Here is an 18,534-nt window from a genome sequence, read left to right on the forward strand (position 1 = left end):
GAAAAGAGTTTGAGCAGAACATACAGCAGAATGAGAATGATCCAGAGAAGTGCAGATCCATAGTTGAACAGCAAATGGTGAAGTAGAACCTGGAGAAAAGAATACTTACCGTGGAAGATCTATCCAGAGCTGAAATGGAACTGGTTAAATACAGTCGGAGACAAGCTTACATGGTGGAGATACAAACCTTGCAGCCGGGAGGCTCCCGTGTGAAAAAGAACAGTTCTATCTTCAAACTGGATCCATACTTGCAAGATGATGTGTTGAGAGTAGGAGGACGTCTGAACAGATCGGCGATGCCTGAGGAGGCCAAGCATCCCGCCATTCTGCATAAACAGCACAGAATAGCCCACCTCATTCTCCACCACATTCATCAAGAGTCTGGACATGGAGGTAGGAACCACGTCTTAGCCATACTTCGACAACGGTATTGGATACCAAGAGCCAATGCAGCAGCAAGAAAAGTGATTTCAGAGTGCAATCTCTGCAGAAGAATGCATGCAAAGGCAGGAGAGCAGAAAATGGCGGATCTGCCGCAAGACCGTCTGCTCCCCGACAAACCACCCTACACCAACACGGGTGTGGATTATTTTGGACCTTTCGAGGTCAGAAGAGGACGTGCAAAGGTCAAGCGTTATGGAGTGCTCTTCACATGTTTAACTGTCAGGGCAGTGCACATAGAAGTAGCCCATTCCCTTGACACCGATTCATGTATTAATGCCATACGGCGTTTTCAAGCCAGAAGAGGCCAAGTGTCAATCATTCGTTCCGACAATGGCACGAACTTTGTCGGCGCCGAACGAGAGCTGCGTGAGGCATTAGCGGAGCTGGATCAGTCTCGTATCAATGAAGTCATGATGAGAAAGGGTGTGCAATGGATTTTCAACCCACCTGCTGCGTCCCACCACGGCGGCATTTGGGAGCGCCAAATCCGCACAGTGAGAAAAGTGCTGAGCTCTGTTGTGAAGCAACAGCTCTTAGAAGATGAAGGACTACATACTCTCTTATGTGAAGTTGAGAGCATCATCAATGGGAGACCCTTAACCACCAACACAGATGACCCCAATGATCTCGAGCCGCTGACACCGAATCATCTGCTCGCATTGAAAACACAGCCTAGTTTTCCACCTGGTGTGTTGCTAAGGATGATGTCTACGCTCGCCGGCGCTGGAGACAAATACAGTATATGGTGGATCTGTTCTGGCGAAGGTGGACTCACGAATACCTACCACTCCTGCAAGAGCGACAAAAATGGCTCAGCCTAAAGAGAAGTTTCAAGGTTGGAGATGTCGTCCTCATTGCAGATGCGCTCCTGCCAAGAAACTCCTGGATGTTAGGCAGAATCAAGAGGGTGATGCCCGACTCCAAAGGCGTTGTCCGAAGTGCTGAAGTTCGGACGAAGACCAGCATCATTCAAAGACCCATAACTAAACTTTGTTTATTGCAGGGAGAAGACTGAAGATAGAAGAAAAAGATTTGAATAGACTAGAAATACTTACCAGAGTGGATTGAATATTGAATAGAATAGTCTGTAAAATGTAACAAATTACCAGTTTGAATAGTCTGTGAAAAGTATTTAGTTGTTAATACTTACCAGTTAATGTTTACCTTTAAATACTTACCTGTGAAGAGAAGAAGATTATTAATATAAGGAATTGAGAAAATGTTAAATGTAGGAGTGTAAATGGCTCCAGTTTAAGTTTAAGTTGATAATTGATTTGCTAAGGCCTAGTCAATTAGGGGCCGGGATATGTTGAAGCCATTTCTATGGAATTAATAATATTTTGAGTTTATTTTGTAAGAACTGAGAAAACCTGTGTTGCAAACGTTATGTAAAATGGAATGTAAACAGTTGACCAGTAATTAAGAATGATGTAATTTGATTGGCTGTTAGATTTAGTATAAAATAAATAGAACCCCACGAAACAGGCAGAAGCCACTGGACTTTGGAGCAACACAGTCTTTTGACCTACACAGAACATTCATACGGGAGATCAGAACAATTATAGAACATTCATACAGAAACTACACAGTTAATCTAAGAAAAGTAAAGATCCTAAGTTTTTTATGCTTTGTGATTTGAAATTCATGAGTAAACAGACAAACGAAGAACTTTTGATTCAAGACTTTTATTTTAAAACGTTTTGTGTTGAGTACAAAAGAACTTTGAGGTCCTAGGCTAATGAGTCAGCTTGCTGCACTTACACCACCAACGTAATAACTTCCTGCAAACGTAATAATTATTGGGTTATTACATTGGTGGGAAATTATTACGTTGGTGGGTGCAGACACGTCTTTCAGCACAAAAAGCCAGAAAGGACGGTGATGCAGTCATGAAGCTAGTTATAAGTAAAGTAATAGGCAAAGTAATTCCTGAATAACTAAAAGTTTACTGTTCCAAAAATAATTCAGTGGAAATGCATGGATTCCAGTTTCTTTCAGTAGCAGCAAATGGAATCCATGCATTTCCACTGAATTATTTTTGGAATCTGATCCCTTATCATACCTGTTCATTCTTACTCGTAGCTCGACTTATCGTGACTAAATTCAAGATGGCTGCAAACGCTAAACTTCGTGAAGATACTGTCTGTATAAATCGTCTTGTAAGTAAACTACCAGTGCTTTTTCAAAGTTCTCAATGTCTCGTTTTAAATGTCAGGGCCCTCGGAAGTCTACCAATGAAGTGTGGAGATACATTGAGCCTCGTAAATGGTGTAAAACAGTGATTTATTTGCATGGCTAGCCCGATGCCAAAGCACCACAATTGAAAAAGCTGTTGGTAGCATCGGCTAACTAGCGCCAGATTTTGGAGTGCAGGGGACAAGCCGAGATGGGCTATGAGACATACGTTCACACTCGGTATCATGTTTCAATACACTTTAGGTCAATATCACACCGGAATTCTCCTTTAACTATCATTTTAAAGATAACAAAGGATTGTGTCTCAACGGCCCCCCTATCAGATGACCACCTGGAGAGTGGCCTTTAAGTCATTTGAGTTTGACACCCCTACTTTATAGGAATAATTTGAATAAAGAGCACTGTATAGTTACTCTATCTTACAGCACCTCCTTCTCAATGGCCTCGTCTTTTCTTTCAGCATGGAAGTAGCTCATCATGACAATATTAAGATGAAATGATTTAATGATTTCTTATGACATGATTTTCATTCAGTGTGTCTATGTGTGCGTATCTGTCAACCTATAACACATTTGTAATAAAACATAATGTTTAATCATATGATTTCCATGCTTATCTATCATAAATGTCTGTAGAACATTTAAATAGTCATCCACAGTTTTATGCCTTGTCATCGACATTGAAGAAAGTAATTTAAGGGAACCAACCAGCTTCCTATAAAAAGGACTGGTTGTGTCTTGTCAAGCTCAGAGATCAGAGGATTCCTCCAAGACTGCAGCAACCTCCAGACTCTCACAAGCCATTCAACCTTCCTGCTGACGAGACAAGCAGCATCATCCACGAGGGCCTCCAAGCATCTTTGCAGGTCTGTAGTCAGTGGCTGCTTGCTCTGCTGATTTTTTAAAGGAGAAATCCGGTGATTTTTTAAATAGATCTAGATAGATAGATAGATAGATAGATAGATACTTTATTGATCCCCAGGGGAAATTCAGGGTCTCAGTAGCATACAGACAACACACACACATTCACTAACAGCAGAAAAAGTAATTAAAAGTATATAATATAAAAACACAACTAAGCAATAAGGACAGTAGAAGATAAAGAATATACTAAATATACTAAAATACAAATTATACTAACTAACACTTAATCTAAATCAATTCTAAAAACAGTATCCACATAGTGGTGATTAATCAATCAAGAGGCGCTTGCAATGACTGAGGCAGGGACTGAGCCTGTGATTGTCTGTGCATAGTAAGTAAGGTAAGGTAAGGTGCTCTGTGTGAGTGAGTGTCACGGTGATAGTGCAATGGTGATAGTGGTCATGGTGATAGTGCAAATGAGTAAGTCCAACAGTGCAACAGTGCAAGAATAAAGTATATATCTGTATATCTATATATATATAACTATTTTCTCCCTTTGTTGATGTCACCAAGTACTGTCGGTACGAAAAAAACAGCTAAAGCAGCCAGGCAGCTACAGTGCTACACTCTGGGGGCATGAACATGGGGGCTCATGAACATGCCCCCAGAGTGTAGCTGTATAGCTGCCCGGCTGCTTTAGCTGCTGGTTGCAGCAACTTGAGCTAGGAAAAAAACAATTGTTTCCTCTTTTTTCCGTACAGACAGTATTTGGTGACCTCGAGAAACGGAGATCTGTGTGAGAAAAACACTGGATTTCTCCTTTAACTATTTTTTTTAATTATTATTTATTAAGAACATTTAGATATATGTTATTACAGTATTACACAGATTAGCCATGTGACATGTAACCCATATGGCATCAAAGCGAAGTAGTTTGCATACTCCATGCTTGCATGAGCCTTTGGACCGATAAAACTGACTGTTTAAATGTGTTTATGCATGTCTGTTTATGTATCTCTACTGTGGGGTATGTATTGAATGCATGTGTATGAATAAAAGGCTATAGGCTAGATAAGGGATGTGACAATGAAACATGAATTGGTTAAAAATCCATACAAATGTGTGAAGATTACAACTGGTTGAGATAAAAAAAATGAGAGGAAAAATGAATTACAATGTGATTTTTGAACAGAATAGGCATAATCTGCTTTTGATTTCACTTGTTCGACTTCAGACGTCAGTATGATGATCTGTAATAATAGTAAAATTGGAGTCAGATTGGTCAAAAGATTATTCTAATTTAAAACAACCCCATCAGGGAGCCGGATTAGACAGAATATGCATTAACACTATGGCAACGAGTTGAGACCTTGTGTTCTCAGTTTATGTAAATACATTAATATTTTTTATGATTTGTCTGCAGCTTATTCAGTTAAAAACAAATCATATAAGAAAATTGTATCGTGAACCTCAAATCGTGAATTGCACCGAATGAACATAGATAGATAGATAGATAAATAGATAGATACTTTTTTTTGATCCCCAAGGGGAAATTCATCCTGACAACTCCACAGCAAAAACAGTGTTTAGACTAGCCTAGAAATCTAGACGCGCCCCTAGCGGCTAGTCTAGCAACTCTCCGTTGGCTTGTGAGCTCCAGAAATCGAAACTTAATCAGGCATTGAAATCGTGTATAGACAGGGCCGGTTCTCCCTATACGCACACTACGCAAGTTGCGTAGGGCCCCGCAAGTAATGAAGGCCCCCTCCCCCGTCTCCTCTTGAGTCAAGCTATAGTGACAGACAAGTTAGTAGGCCCTATAGCGACAGTGCCTCATACATTAAGAAGATGAACATGAAACCGAATTACCATTCAGGGCATGAAAAACGGAAGAAACGCCACGAGAATGACAGCGGGAACAGCAGTCGGGTAAACTTGCGTTCGTTCCATGGTTTGATGTCAACATGCGTCTCTCCAGCGCCTGTTGCTGGTCTAGCATAGGCCTACCTAACAGTGAAGTGAATCCCCTGATCTGTCTGCGGCTTGCTTGCCAGCCTTTCCCAGTCACAGTACTTGGCAAAGTTGTGAAATATAATCGCATATTCCGTTTGTTTGAATGCGGGCGACTGGCTACATTTAAAAAAAAAATTACGGCATCTTTAAATGCGTTCATAACGTGCAGCTCGGGATGAAACTAGCAGTTTTTCAGCAGAAACATGCGAGGACCCGTCGAAACTAATAGTTGATTTCACTCTTCCCATACATTTTTAAAAGAACTAATTGTTTTACAATGTTTCAGTCAAGCTTTATAGCCTACAACTGAACGTATGCAAAATGGAAAGTAGGTCTAGCCTAATGTATTAACTTTGATTCGCTGTGCTGCATGGACAATAGATGCACATCATAAATTAGGCCTATATGAAGTATTAAAATGATTGTTTAAAATAGTCTACGTTTGAAAAAAATATTGAAATAATAAGAGAATCAGGGGAGCCAGTTCATAGCCTATGTCTTTGGCAAGTAGCCTACTACAGACACACAGGTGAAGAACAGTCAGCCAGTAGGCTAGCACAACCAGACCCTTACAAAAAAACTGCATTACTTCAAGTGTCAAACACTATATTTGGTAACTTCCATAGACGTCCAAAATGGGGTGGGATGATTGTATTGGGAGCACTGAGGTGTCAGACGATACTGTAAAAAAATGGTTACATTTTGGCCCTCAGAGTTCAGGTAGGAGGGCCCCTTAGCAGGATTTTGCTTAGGGCCCCATGGAGGTCTGAACCGGCACTGTGTATAGAGTCGTTTGGTGGGCTTAACATAATGATTGATGGAAGAGTTGCAACGGTTTGGCTTGAATTCCCTGCTACTTGAAAACAAATATCCTATTGCGTGCAGAGGGAATTTGAAATACAACTGATTATCCCGCCCCTTGGACTGAGCACTGCGAACGGTGAGTGCCCAGACCCTACATTTTAATGTGGGTCTGGCTCGCCAGGCTAAGGATGGAGTAGGAGATGGAGACAATTGACAACAGTGATTTAATTTTTGAGGAGATCTGCAGGACTAGGCAGCGGTCATATTTTGTACTGTTCTGCTGTACATCTCGTTGTTCTCTGTTGTAGGATTCTGAATTGCTTTTATGGTAAAGCCCTGCACTGAAACCTGCCATTCCCATACACAAATAAACAGGAAACACATTAAAGAGGGAATTGTTTTACTCTACAATAACATGAAATAATTGTTGTTATGTTTTTCGCAGTCATGATGTCTTCGAGATGGCCTGCACCGATGCTGTTGGCTTCACTGATCTGTCTTTACGGGATGCCTTCCTGTGCCTTGTCACAGTACCCCATCAATCCCTCAGTCCCTGACGACCACAACCATTACATTATCAAGAGAGACATACCTGCTGGCAGTCGAATCAAAGCCGAGAAAATCTTAAGTACTGCAACAACCTCTCTGTCTCTATTTAAAGATGTGATGAACAAGATTGACACAGATAAATTGACAGGTATTATGAAGGGCCTTGCCAACTTTGCCAGCATGGCACCTGGTGTTGGAGCCGTGATCTCCTCTGTCATTAGCACAGTCTTGGTCTTCATCCCTGAAGAGAACAAGGTGTTGAAGGAGATGAAGAAAGGGTTTGAGGAGGTGAACTGGAAGCTTAACTCTATCTCAATGCAGATATCTGATCTCGAAAAAGATTTGAAATGGTACAACTACGCCACTGCCTTACTTAAACATGAGGAGATTATCATCAGTGCCTGGAAAAAGTTTGATGATTTCTTTCTGAAGCATAGATTTAGCAATGACATAAAGACGTTGGCCAAAGTCTTTACCAAGTTCTATCAGGACACAAATACTGAGGGCAGTTTGGACAGCCTTTACCATTCCCTGACAGTCAGGCAGACGTCTCTCGCCAGAAACTTCAACGAACTGTTGAAAGAGAAGTTTAAATGTGACATTAGAAAGATAGGAAAATATCACTTACATTTAAGTAGTTTGTTGTTTAAGGGGATGGTACTTAAGGAGTTTTACTTGAAACAGATTGGTCTTAACACACATGATATAGAAACTAGTCTAACCCAGCAGTTCAAGCATGTCTTTGAAGCTCAAAAGGCCACTTTGGAATACTGCGAGAATAACTATGAAAAATACCTTAAGGATGACGTGAAGCAGATTGCTAGTCTACTCAGTCCTGACCAGAAGAAAGAAATCGCTGAAAAGGTGAAAGAGCATCTGGATGAGAAGTATAGTTGGTATAATTGGGTGGTGCTTGTGTGCAACAAAGATGACGTGGAAAAGAAAAATATAATTCTGCTTAGTCTGCAAGAAATCACAATTGACAATATTATAGTAGCTGTGGACTACACTCTGAAAGCAGAGATAACAAATAAAAACGAAATTACAAGAACAGTCAATAAATGCTTTAAAAGAGAACGTAACTGTGAACTTACATGCCAGCATAGCTGGTTTCCTGAAGCTTGGGGTGGCGCTAGTGAGACTATTCATATAACTCTTGCAGATTATGCCAAAGTAACACATGCCGCATATCATATTTTTGAAGAGGACCCAAAACCAGATTACCAAAATACTTGTTATATGAATGGCTATCAGTACATGATTTCTGTGCATTACTCTCGAAAGTTGCCAGTTGACTGTAACAAATGTTCTAACAAAGGAAAGTGCATGAGGGTGCTAAACTCCAACGAATGGCGATGTGACTGTCAAGATGGCTATTATGGAGACACGTGTGAAAATAAAATCGACACAACAGTGTCCCAGAAGATTAATGAATTGAGCAGAAATTATCAAATTTGAAACTAACTGTTTTAAAATTAAAAACATTTGCATTAACATATATTCATTTGGCAGACGTGTTTATCCAAAGCGACTTACAGCAATATCATAACATTTAAGCTTAATATTTAAACATTTTAACATATAAGATAGATAGCTACAGCTACAGCAATAGAATAACATTTAAGTTACAATGCAGAGGAGACAACTAGAAATCACCACTGCATCTGTCAGTACTAGTACTGGAGGATATGAGTGCCTACATATTAGTTAAAGTATGGTAGGAGAAGTGGTAGAAAAGGAGGGAGAGAGAAAAGTGGAGAGGAAGGAAGAGAGGGAAGAGTGTGGTGCATATTAGGTGTGTGAAGTTGTCAGAAGCTCGAGGAGAGGAGGTATTCTTGGAAGAGTTGTGTCTTCAAGAGTTTTTTGAAGATAGAAAGGGATGATTAAAATAATTTAATAACTTGGGAAATTGTTTTTTAATATCATGAGCAAGATTCTAAGATCCAAGTCAGCGCAATGCTCCTGCACACAAGTCACTCTTTGCCTGTCATTGTTGGGATTGTTGTTATAGTTCCATCATGTGATCTGATGCATTTTTTGTTGGTAGGACAATATCTGTCTAAAATAATTGAAAATTAATAAAACTTTCTGAGAAGAGACAAGAGTGTGTCCGAGTTTATAATTTATTTATATTTGCAAATTGCATACTATATTTTCAGTTTCAGTATAGCTTCTGGGCCTTCTGGGGGTGCACTCATCTGGGATTATATAAACCCATGACTTTGATATTAGATTAGATTAGAATCATTCATTGTCATATACTGAGGGAAAATTAAATGCAGTTTGCGTCAGAACCAGAAGTGCAAAAAAGCCATAGAGAAATACAGTGCAGTGTAGACAGTATACAATTAAGAAAGTGGTATGGTTTACAGTATATTAAATATAAATATGTGCAAAGTATTAGCAGTAGCCTTATAAGAGCAGAATAGATGTGCAGTAGCAGTAATATAACATCATAAGAGTAGTAAAAATAATATAGTACAATAATAATACAAAAAACAGAATACATGGATATTCAGTTTGACTGTATAGATATGTACAGTATGTACAGATATGTGCAGTAGTAACAGTAACATTAAAAGAGTAGTAAAAAATAAGTGTATGTGCAGTATGAACAGTATAAAGAGCAGTAGAATATAGCTATGTATTAGTGTAACTATGTAAATTTTATAAAAATAGAATATTATGGATGAATTGTCGGGGGGGGGGCTGTTGAGGGGCAGAGCGTTCACTTCCTTGTTGTCCCTGTCAAGGTAGGTGGACACCACAACAGGCACATGGGGGGGGGGGTTGTCACCGGGGTGCAGAGCCAGGTTTCAGTAGGGTGACAGCCGCAGGGAAGAAGCTTCCTCTGAACCGGCTGGTTCGGGTGCGGAGAGACCTGAATCGTCACCAGGAGGGGAGTGGGGTGAATAGTCTGTGGTTGGGGTGAGAGCAGTCTTTGATGATGCTGCGCGCCTTACGCAAGCATCGCTTGCCCTGGACGGCCTCGATCGAGGGGAGTGAAGAACCGGTGATGTGTTGGGCAGTTTTCACCACCCAACCAACCCTACCACCAACCCAAGTTTGCGATGCAGTGACTGGAGCCCAAGATGAATTTTCCCTCTGGGGGACAATAAAGTACACTTTATGCAGTGATTTCCGGTCGGAGGCAGAACAATTGCCATACTATACTGTGACACATTAGAAGTTCACCAGGATCTGAGGAGACAGGTGGACCTATAGTCTCCTCAGGAAGAAGAGATGCAGGTGAGCCTTTGGTTATTGGTTTTCTTGGTGTTGAGAGTCAGGTTGTTGTTGGTGCACCACGATAGGTACCTCCTCCCTGTAGGCCGTCTCATCATTGTTGCTGTAGTGTTGTCTGCAAACTTGACATAGAGCCATGTAGCCTACAGGTGTGCAGTCATAGGTGAAGAGGGAGTACAGGAGAGGGCTCAGCACTGTGGTACGCCGGTGTTCAGGGTGAGGGTTGAGGAGGTGAGGTTATCTAACTTAACAGACTGCAGTCTGTTGGTTTCAATATTTGAGTTTTTCAAAAACCGCTAGCTGATATATCGGCTGATATAATTTTTAATAAACACAATGTAAAAATGTTCTCCCATAACAAGGTTCTAATCAAGGTGGGGCAGTATGCATTCGAATAGGCCTAACTATCTAGTTTCCTAATGAAAGGCTCTTCACATACAGTATTTCTTTTTTTTAAAGAAATAACAGAGTGTAGGTTTATAGAATAGTAAGAGGTCTTTGTTCTGTGATAACCACATTTCCACAATACATTGTGAGAAGTTTATAATTAATGAGTCTATCCCTTTATGCAAGCAAAACATTTTACAAGTATGATCAGTTACTTTACTTTACTTTTAGCCTTTAGCCTTAACCAGACTCTTCCTTACTTGAAACACCTTTGTTGAACTGCAAGAAATTGAAGACTGAAACTAGGGAGTATAGTGGGTGTTTGAAAATGAAGGTTAGCTCAGATGCTCACATTTATTTTGTGTAGACTTTTTGTATTTTTAATGCAACATTTTACAAAGGGGAGACTGTATAAAATTAAATCCGTTGAACCGGATACCTTTAATGTAATGATAGAGGATCAACAGAAAACATTCGTAAAAAGTCCTGTTGGAAAATTTGAGGAAAAAGTTGGTAAACAGGCTAATTCCCCCAATTTGAGGGTGCTGAATTCAAATATTTTGTTTACCAAGCTGAATTTTGAACTTGAGCTTACAAATTTATATAGGTCTCCATAACCCATTGCAGCTGCATAGAAAGTAGAAAGTTGAACTAGGCCTACATAATATCTCGGTAACACTTTAGAGTAAGGGTATGATTTATCATGATTTATGCATGATTTCCTCATGAGTCATGTATTAATTCATAGGGAAGTTATATGGAGAAATCTCGTAACATTTTCACATCTCATTTTCTGTATTGTCTATGGAGGTCTATGGTAATATGCTAATTAGTGGTCTTAAAACTCAGAATTCAGCTTGGTAAAACAATATTCTGAATCAGCACCCCAAAGATAAGAAGGATGGTTTACTGACTTTTCCTCAAATTTGCCGTCAGAAGTTCTCTTCTGTGAAGCTGCTTTCTCTAATGGCAGCACTAGGTTACAAATCAAGAAGTCATCAGGTTGTAATGCATATTTTTAAAATATAGGCCTTTTATAAATTTCTGATGGATTTGCCAGACAACTTAGCCTGCTGCGTCCATTAAATCAGTCGAATGTATACCTCTGCGGCCATTATCCCTTTTTTGTAGAGGCCTATTGCTTAAGTGTAGTTTTTATTACCATATTTTTAATGTATTGTTTGCAGGTCTTTCTCTGGCTACTACAAGGGCAAGAAAAGATTTTTCCCTCGGGGACCCATGCCAGCAGAAAAACCGAAACAATTCAAACCTTTCAACATAGCCTTTTTCCTAATGCCAGCAAAAGTGGAATTTACACCAACGATGGATGAAGAATTGGAGTTTATACAAGCTGGGCAAAAGAACAGTAACTGTCCATTCCGATTTAACACATGATCAGGTATAATGCATGCTAAAACAAGTGCATTGTCTTATTTTTAATCTAAAACGTAATACTTGATTTTCTTTAAAGACAACATGAGTAAACTTGAAGACTATTGGCTTCTTCTCAAGGCTGCAGGTATCATCAGCAGTCTACATTGTTGCAGATGTCATTATAAAAAATATATACTGCTCAAAAGAATTAAGGGAACACTTAATCATACACTGGATCGGTACTCTGACACTGTTTGGTTCTGAGCACAAGTAAAACTTTTGAGGCGAGTGTTTTATTTAGCAAGAACTGTCAGACATTCTGTGAATGTAGTTTGAGAATTGAGAAAAGGGTGGAAGGTTTCAAAAATGTGTTTTAACAATTGGAGAAAACTGTAAGTGTGAGCAGTATATATAAGCAATGGAACATCATTCCCTATGTATCAGCACAATTATTTTGCAACAGGTGGGAATGGGAGGAGGAGGACCACTGCCATCCGATGGCTACAAAGGGGAAATCCTGAGAAGTGTGTCAGGTGGGGGTAAGCTTATCTACATAGTCCCTCTAAACAGGATGAGTTGGATGTCACACCACTCCCTGCCAATGCCCCTGAGTTTTCAAGCAATGCAAAGGCTACTTGCAAGATCTGTAGGACTGAGATGCCTCTTCAGATGCTGGCTTTACACAGCCAAGACTGTGGCCTGTCTGTATCTGAGATAGAGGTTAGTTATTTTCGTTATAGTAGGGAATTGTATTTTTGACATTTTACATTTTATTTGTGCAACATTTTTACCTTTCTACCTGTTGATCTCAATTCATTTTACATATAGGAAGAGGATGTGTTTATTGAAAAAACAGATGCCACAACTAACTTTGACAACTGTAGCCCACAGGTAGCCTGTTTAAACAAGATTAGCAATCAAATTAATGTTGTAGCTACGGTATGTCCCAAAGTGTCTTGAGCACAAAACTCTTATTTCCTGTCTGTACATATACAAATGAGGTCAGGTGCCCAATAGGCTGCAATACCTTTCCAGCTGCAGATCTAGAGGCACATGCCAGCGATTGTGAAGGTATTTGCTATATGCCTTGCAAAATGTTTTGAGGTGTCTTGTTAACCTTTTAATTTTGCTGTTTTTAGTCATTTATCAAACCTGTTTTGATTTCATAGTTTGGAAGAATTAAATTCAGTGTCATTCAGTCCGACAGGAGGGGTCATTGAAAAGTTAGTATTTATTTATTTTTCTATTTTGGTGAAGGGGGGGGGGGGGTAGTGGTGGTATTATTTGCATGCAAAAACACAAAAAAAATCTGTATTTCCTCTTTAGTCTTGACGACATTATCCAAACAATAGCAGTAATTAACATGGACAAATCCTTTGAGCTAACGTGACATGACAGAACCTGTTAAGAGAATGTCTGACTGAGTGTGTCAAACGGTGTTTGATGCAGTAGCCTATTCAACATCCTAGAGTTTCCACTATTTTCAGCAATTACCTTACAGTAATCATTCTCTCATTACGAATAGCTCTATTATAATTAGCTATTTTTTCTTTTAGAATGGCACGGTGAACCTGTAACTTAGTTTTCCTCCATGTTCTCTCGGCTTTTCTACGGGATCTTTTTAGGTCATGGATATGCTGTTTGCTACAGGGCCTTTTTTTAGTCTTTAAGGGTGCCACTCTGTCAAGCAGGACACCTAGTTCACTATTGAAAGCCTCTGCCATTTGGAATGACTTCCAATGATCTCCCACTAGTGCACAAATCAAAACAAAAGGATAATACAGCAAAAAGAGTTTTATTTCAAATGACAATACACAGTGGCATGGGAAATAATATGTAATAAAGTATGATAACAACTTATCACGAAAATGTAATTTATATATATAAAAAAAAACATCCACGACCTCTCATGATATACACTACAGACGTATAATCTGGAATGGAAATCCAAGTATGGGCAGGGATCTTTTAAAAACATACAGATCAAAGTTGAATGAGCCCTGATGTCCCATTGAAGGCATCTTGCGTTTCATCCAGAGCAGCCTCTGCATCCACAATGTGTACATTCGATGATGCGTCCCTGAAAGAGAATAGAAACAAACTGACACAACTACTCTGCCCAAAAGTTGCAATGACCTAAAATCACAAACAGGTTTAAAACACGCTTACCACTTCGAGTTTGCTTTTGGGAACTCTGCAAATACAGTTGGTTCCGAAGTTGGTGTCCCGTGTCTGAATACATCTCAAACAGCACAGGTTTTCATAACCTTGTTTCTTCCATTTTGCGATGAGGTTTTTGTCCGCATAGCCCTCCTTTATGCAATAATCGTACAGCTCTAGGACAATAATATTAAGAATAATGACACATGTTTCTAAGAAATATGCGCGATATAACGTTACGTTACGTACGTTAAATGTGCTTGATAGAAAGTATAACTTACCTCTACTGATTGCCTTTCTTTTATAAAACAGGTCAAAAATGTACCGACTGCGCTGGTGGTGCAATCTGAATATTGGCCAGAGGGATTCAACTTTACGTTTGCCTTCATGAGGTTCTGTTTCAGCTGCAAATGAAAACAATAATATAAATCGACAATGCTCAATACAACCAGTTAGCTTGCTAGCTATTGATTTCGAAATTAGCCTACCCACTGTTTACTTGTTGGCTAACCGAGAACGCATCGTTACTCACACGTTAAGTCGTCTTACCTTCTCTCATTTTTTGATCGAGCTCATCCAAAGTGGGTTCAATTAACTCCCAACCGTCTGGAGGAGGCTTTCTGCTCCTCTTCACTTTTGGCATTATTGTAATTTTATTCTAAAAAGCACTTCAATTTGCAAGAGTGTTCGGTCTGCTACAGGCACAGACAGTAAAAGATAGGCTACTACAGGGCCTACTCCTGCGTCACATCAGATTTGCGTCAAATATTTTGGGACCTTTCTCTCCTAGTGTCTCAGAAAATACGTCACAGTATTTCAAGAAGTAAATTCTGAAAATATGTCATACAATATAATTTGATATGTAGTGTATATTTTGATATATATATATATATATATATATTTGTTTTTTTTAATAACCATCACTTATTTTTTGTCAGGATTTATTTAACATCTCTTTCTTCTGGCACTGGTATATTGCATCAGTTTAGACGTCTTTATGAGTGCCTGAATAAAACCATACGTTTTAAACAATTTATCTGCTCTTTTCTGAAGTAATTTTCCACGTGTATTGCAATATCTGGATTTAACTTAAAAATACAAAGACAGAACTAAGATATTGTAAACGTATGGTTGTAGTGTGCCTTATTTTCGCAAGGAGAACAGATAGGTAGCTTCACTCAATGATCATGCTCTCATCGGAGTGTAGTACTACTGTCTATGGTAGTGACCAGATTGCGATTAGCTTGCAACATACTATTTTGAGCGTTTTGGAAGGTGTTTTTCGTTGACGTGTTTCATAAAAACGGTTGTCAAAGTATAGTAGTTCATAATGCCGAAAGGAGGTAAGGGAGGAAATGTTATATTTGCACATAACGTTACTGTTACAGTGTTTTATCCATTTTTATAACATAGGTGGCTACCTCGAGCATAACAAACTGCTTATGTGGACAGCATAAGTAGTGGCCCAGTTCTTGTCATATAAAAAATATGTATGTATTTTAGTATTGGATTGCTTTTATTTAACACCTTTCTTAAGATATCTGATTAATTTAATGTAGACCTTACTATACGTTTGTTAGTGTGTCAGGATGTTGTCAGGCTCATGATAGCCTCACCAGATGTCATGTCACCAACTGCATCTGTTTTTAAGCCATTTCAGTTGGTAAAGATATCCTTTTGATGGGTCTTAAATAATGTTATTTCAGGAAAGAAAGGTGGCCATAAAGGTCGTATGAGGACGTACACAAGTCCTGAGGAGATTGATGCTCAGATGAAAGCAGAAAAAGAACGAAAGAAGGTTTAAATTTATATATGATAAATATGTCAGTGATAAATGTATATTTGATATGTAGCCTACACTAATACTTATCCCAATGTGTAGCGAGAAGAAGAAGAAGGGGCATCAAATGATAACTTGGCAGAGGAGAAGCTCCAGGGGTCTGGCTCTGATGACAGTGAAGATGAAGGTAGTCAGGTTAGTTGGGCTACATTTTCATAAGCAATTTAGTTTTGTTTTGAGTTTGATAGCTGTTGTTAACCTTCTAATAATTTCTGATTGTAGAAAAAAAGGGGGTTAGAGGGTTTAATAGAAATCGAAAACCCCAATCGTGTGGCGCAGAAAACGAAGAAGGTGACTGACATAGAGCTTGAAGGGCCACGACAGCTTTCAAGAAGAGAGAGGTAACCTAACAGTGTCCATGGCAGTAGTTATTAAATACAGTCATAGTCATTTTTTAATGTCGAAGACAGTTTATTGTTGTGCTAATGTCATGATACTTACTGACATTTCTTTCTTCATTGTTTTTAGGGAAGAAATAGAGAAGCAGCAAGCCAAAGAGAGGTATATGAAAATGCATTTAGCGGGAAAGACGGATCAAGCAAAAGCAGATCTTGCTCGGCTTGCGATCATTCGGAAACAGCGGGAGGAAGCTGCAAGGAAAAAAGAGGAGGAGAAGAAAGGTGAGTGTCATAGGTACAATAGGCATCTTTCAAAAGACACATCACTGGCATGGTGTGAGTGACAAGTGACACTCCAAGCAACCCAGACTGTCTGTAGTGTCTGCAGTTTTCCCGAGAATATACATTCACTGATTATCAAAGACATTTCAAAGTAAAGTAACTAATGCTTAATCGAAAGCTCCATGTCTTATACGTTAGGAGTTTAGTTATAGAGGTGTATGTGTTAAATAACTTGGGACAGTTAAAAATGAAGTTTACAGGATCTTTATGGCCTATACATTAATGAATCATAAGGAAAAAAATAATAGCAACTTGTGCACCAAAAACAGCTCCCGGCTATAATTTCTTGTGCTTGACATTTTTAGAATTTTTTTCCTTTTGCACTTGCATTGACTCCAACAAATAGTGTTTGGGGTGTGTGTCCTTAGTTTAGTTTTCTATGCATTAAGCATGTCATAGTAGTCAATAGCATGTGCTCTGGCTACTAATGTGTGTCAGGATGTATATATAATACAAAATGTGCATCATTTTCCGTTTATTATTTTAAAGACTAATTCCAGCAAAAATCAACTCTTTTAACATGTCCATTATGTGTTTTGATGTGTCACAATACATACCACAAACAAAATAAGCAGTAAACACCATTTTTAAGTATTTTTGGTGTTAGATTTGGGCAGTGTTAGATGTGGCAGTGTAGTTGATATTTCAGAATAACGAATCAGATTAGCACATTGTTGTCATTTCTGAGGCTACATCTATGGTGTTAATCTTGTCAGTTTATGCCATGTCCAATGAACAAGCAGCATACAAGAATCTCTTAAATTGAAGAAGTCTACAAAGGTTTCACTCAATTCAGTCAGTGAATAACTATTGTAGAAGACTGACCTTAAGATTTTGCTGAAATGCTTGATAAAAGTCTATAGCAACCTTTGCTATGCTTGATAGACTGTTGCAATAACAGTGCAGCGGTGGTTGAAACACTCCACAAATACAAGGAAAACCAAGCAAAATATATTTGTATAACTAATAATCAGCTAGGTGGGAGACATGTCCTTTTACAACCCATTGATTTGATTCCTACACTTGCCATTCACTAGGCTATTTTGATGTGGTGTGAAAAAGATGACATCACATGCAAAACATCTATAGTCTCGTTTACAGATACATTCTGCTGGTTTTCCTCTTCAGTTATAGTATTCAGTTATAAATAAAATGCCTTTCTTCTCCATTTTTCTTGCAGCCAAAGAAGCAGCAGCTGCAGCAGCAAGAGGAATGAATTCTTTATCCCTAAAATAATGATAAATGAACAGACCAGTGGTCATGCACTTATGGACTGATGCTGAATCTGCATTACCTGATCTTAACTATTTTTAAAGAAAAGCAAGGATATCCACTGTAGTATATGAATGTAAAATATTGAAAGATAATGGAAAGAAAAGAACCAAAAGCGTTTGTTACAGACATCTACCCTTCAGTTACTACACTTTTACTATGGTTGCTAACATGATACATCTATATACCCTGTTTCATTGAAACATAACATAAATATTACAGCTTTTGGGGTATTTGAACCAGAAGCCACTTTGCCTGTATACCAGATTAATCTGATTACTACTTATATTGAGGAAATCATGGTGGACTTTATTGTTGACGCCCTATGGAATGTTGAACGCTTAAGAACTATGTTGGCTATGTCAATGGTACAAATATTGAAGTGATTGGGGTAAATAAATGTTGCTCAGAGTTTTAATGAGTTTGTGATTCCATGACATAAAGTAAATGAACAGTTGCTAAAGATTTTCACGATCAGAGACATTTTGTTTGGTCTTAATCGGTAGATAGCTGGGGCAAGATTTTTTGCACTTTTTGCAATGGTTCCTTGATTGAACAACTGTGTGCAACTATAGCCATGTTCACATTACCAGGCTAAAGTGACTCAAATCAGATGTTTTCCCCTTGTGACAGACTGTACCAAATATGATCTTTTCCAATCAGATTTGAGTCACTTGTAGGCATTTCTTGTAGGTTTTCATGATGA

General features: G+C 38.8%; 3 protein-coding genes across 3 annotated transcripts; 2 read left to right on the plus strand and 1 right to left on the minus strand.

Moving 5' to 3' along the window:
• Positions 1-3,388: 3,388 nt before the first annotated feature.
• LOC143103262 (uncharacterized) lies at positions 3,389-8,900 on the plus strand. Its single transcript, XM_076267081.1, has 2 exons — positions 3,389-3,505; positions 6,766-8,900. The coding sequence occupies exon 2, from the start codon at positions 6,768-6,770 to the stop codon at positions 8,325-8,327; it is 1,560 nt and encodes a 519-aa protein (XP_076123196.1). The 5' UTR covers positions 3,389-3,505; positions 6,766-6,767; the 3' UTR covers positions 8,328-8,900.
• A 4,755-nt stretch (positions 8,901-13,655) lies between these two features.
• On the minus strand, positions 13,656-14,775 carry bud31 (BUD31 spliceosome associated protein). The gene is made up of 4 exons (XM_076267082.1): positions 14,586-14,775; positions 14,318-14,440; positions 14,046-14,212; positions 13,656-13,956 (listed from the first exon to the last, which is right to left on the minus strand). Exons 1-4 carry the CDS (start codon positions 14,677-14,679, stop codon positions 13,906-13,908), a joined length of 435 nt encoding a protein of 144 aa, XP_076123197.1. The 5' UTR covers positions 14,680-14,775; the 3' UTR covers positions 13,656-13,905.
• Positions 14,776-15,221: 446 nt separating this feature from the next.
• On the plus strand, positions 15,222-18,246 carry pdap1b (pdgfa associated protein 1b). The gene is made up of 6 exons (XM_076267083.1): positions 15,222-15,379; positions 15,743-15,834; positions 15,919-16,011; positions 16,099-16,217; positions 16,345-16,496; positions 17,737-18,246. Exons 1-6 carry the CDS (start codon positions 15,367-15,369, stop codon positions 17,790-17,792), a joined length of 525 nt encoding a protein of 174 aa, XP_076123198.1. The 5' UTR covers positions 15,222-15,366; the 3' UTR covers positions 17,793-18,246.
• The last annotated feature ends 288 nt before the right edge of the window (positions 18,247-18,534 follow it).

Source organism: Alosa pseudoharengus, unplaced genomic scaffold (genome assembly GCF_046254945.1).
Source record: "Alosa pseudoharengus isolate Yale_2024_CS ecotype anadromous, Long Island Sound unplaced genomic scaffold, YU_APseudo_1.1 YU_APseudo_1.1_scf_4, whole genome shotgun sequence".
NCBI classification, from domain to species: Eukaryota; Metazoa; Chordata; class Actinopteri; order Clupeiformes; family Clupeidae; genus Alosa; species Alosa pseudoharengus.

Excerpts from the sequence above, each read along its gene's own strand:
- LOC143103262 (XM_076267081.1), top strand. The coding sequence starts at position 6,768 with ATGATGTCTTCGAGATGGCCTGCACCGATGCTGTTGGCTTCACTGATC.
- bud31 (XM_076267082.1), bottom strand. The coding sequence starts at position 14,679 with ATGCCAAAAGTGAAGAGGAGCAGAAAGCCTCCTCCAGACGGTTGGGAG. Across the intron at positions 14,441-14,585 it reads CGATCAAAAAATGAGAGAAG|CTGAAACAGAACCTCATGAA; the intron begins GTAAGACGACTT and ends TTTCATTTGCAG. Across the intron at positions 14,213-14,317 it reads AAGAAAGGCAATCAGTAGAG|AGCTGTACGATTATTGCATA; the intron begins GTAAGTTATACT and ends TTATTGTCCTAG.
- pdap1b (XM_076267083.1), top strand. Across the intron at positions 15,835-15,918 it reads CAGAAAAAGAACGAAAGAAG|CGAGAAGAAGAAGAAGGGGC; the intron begins GTTTAAATTTAT and ends CCCAATGTGTAG. Across the intron at positions 16,012-16,098 it reads GTGAAGATGAAGGTAGTCAG|AAAAAAAGGGGGTTAGAGGG; the intron begins GTTAGTTGGGCT and ends TTCTGATTGTAG.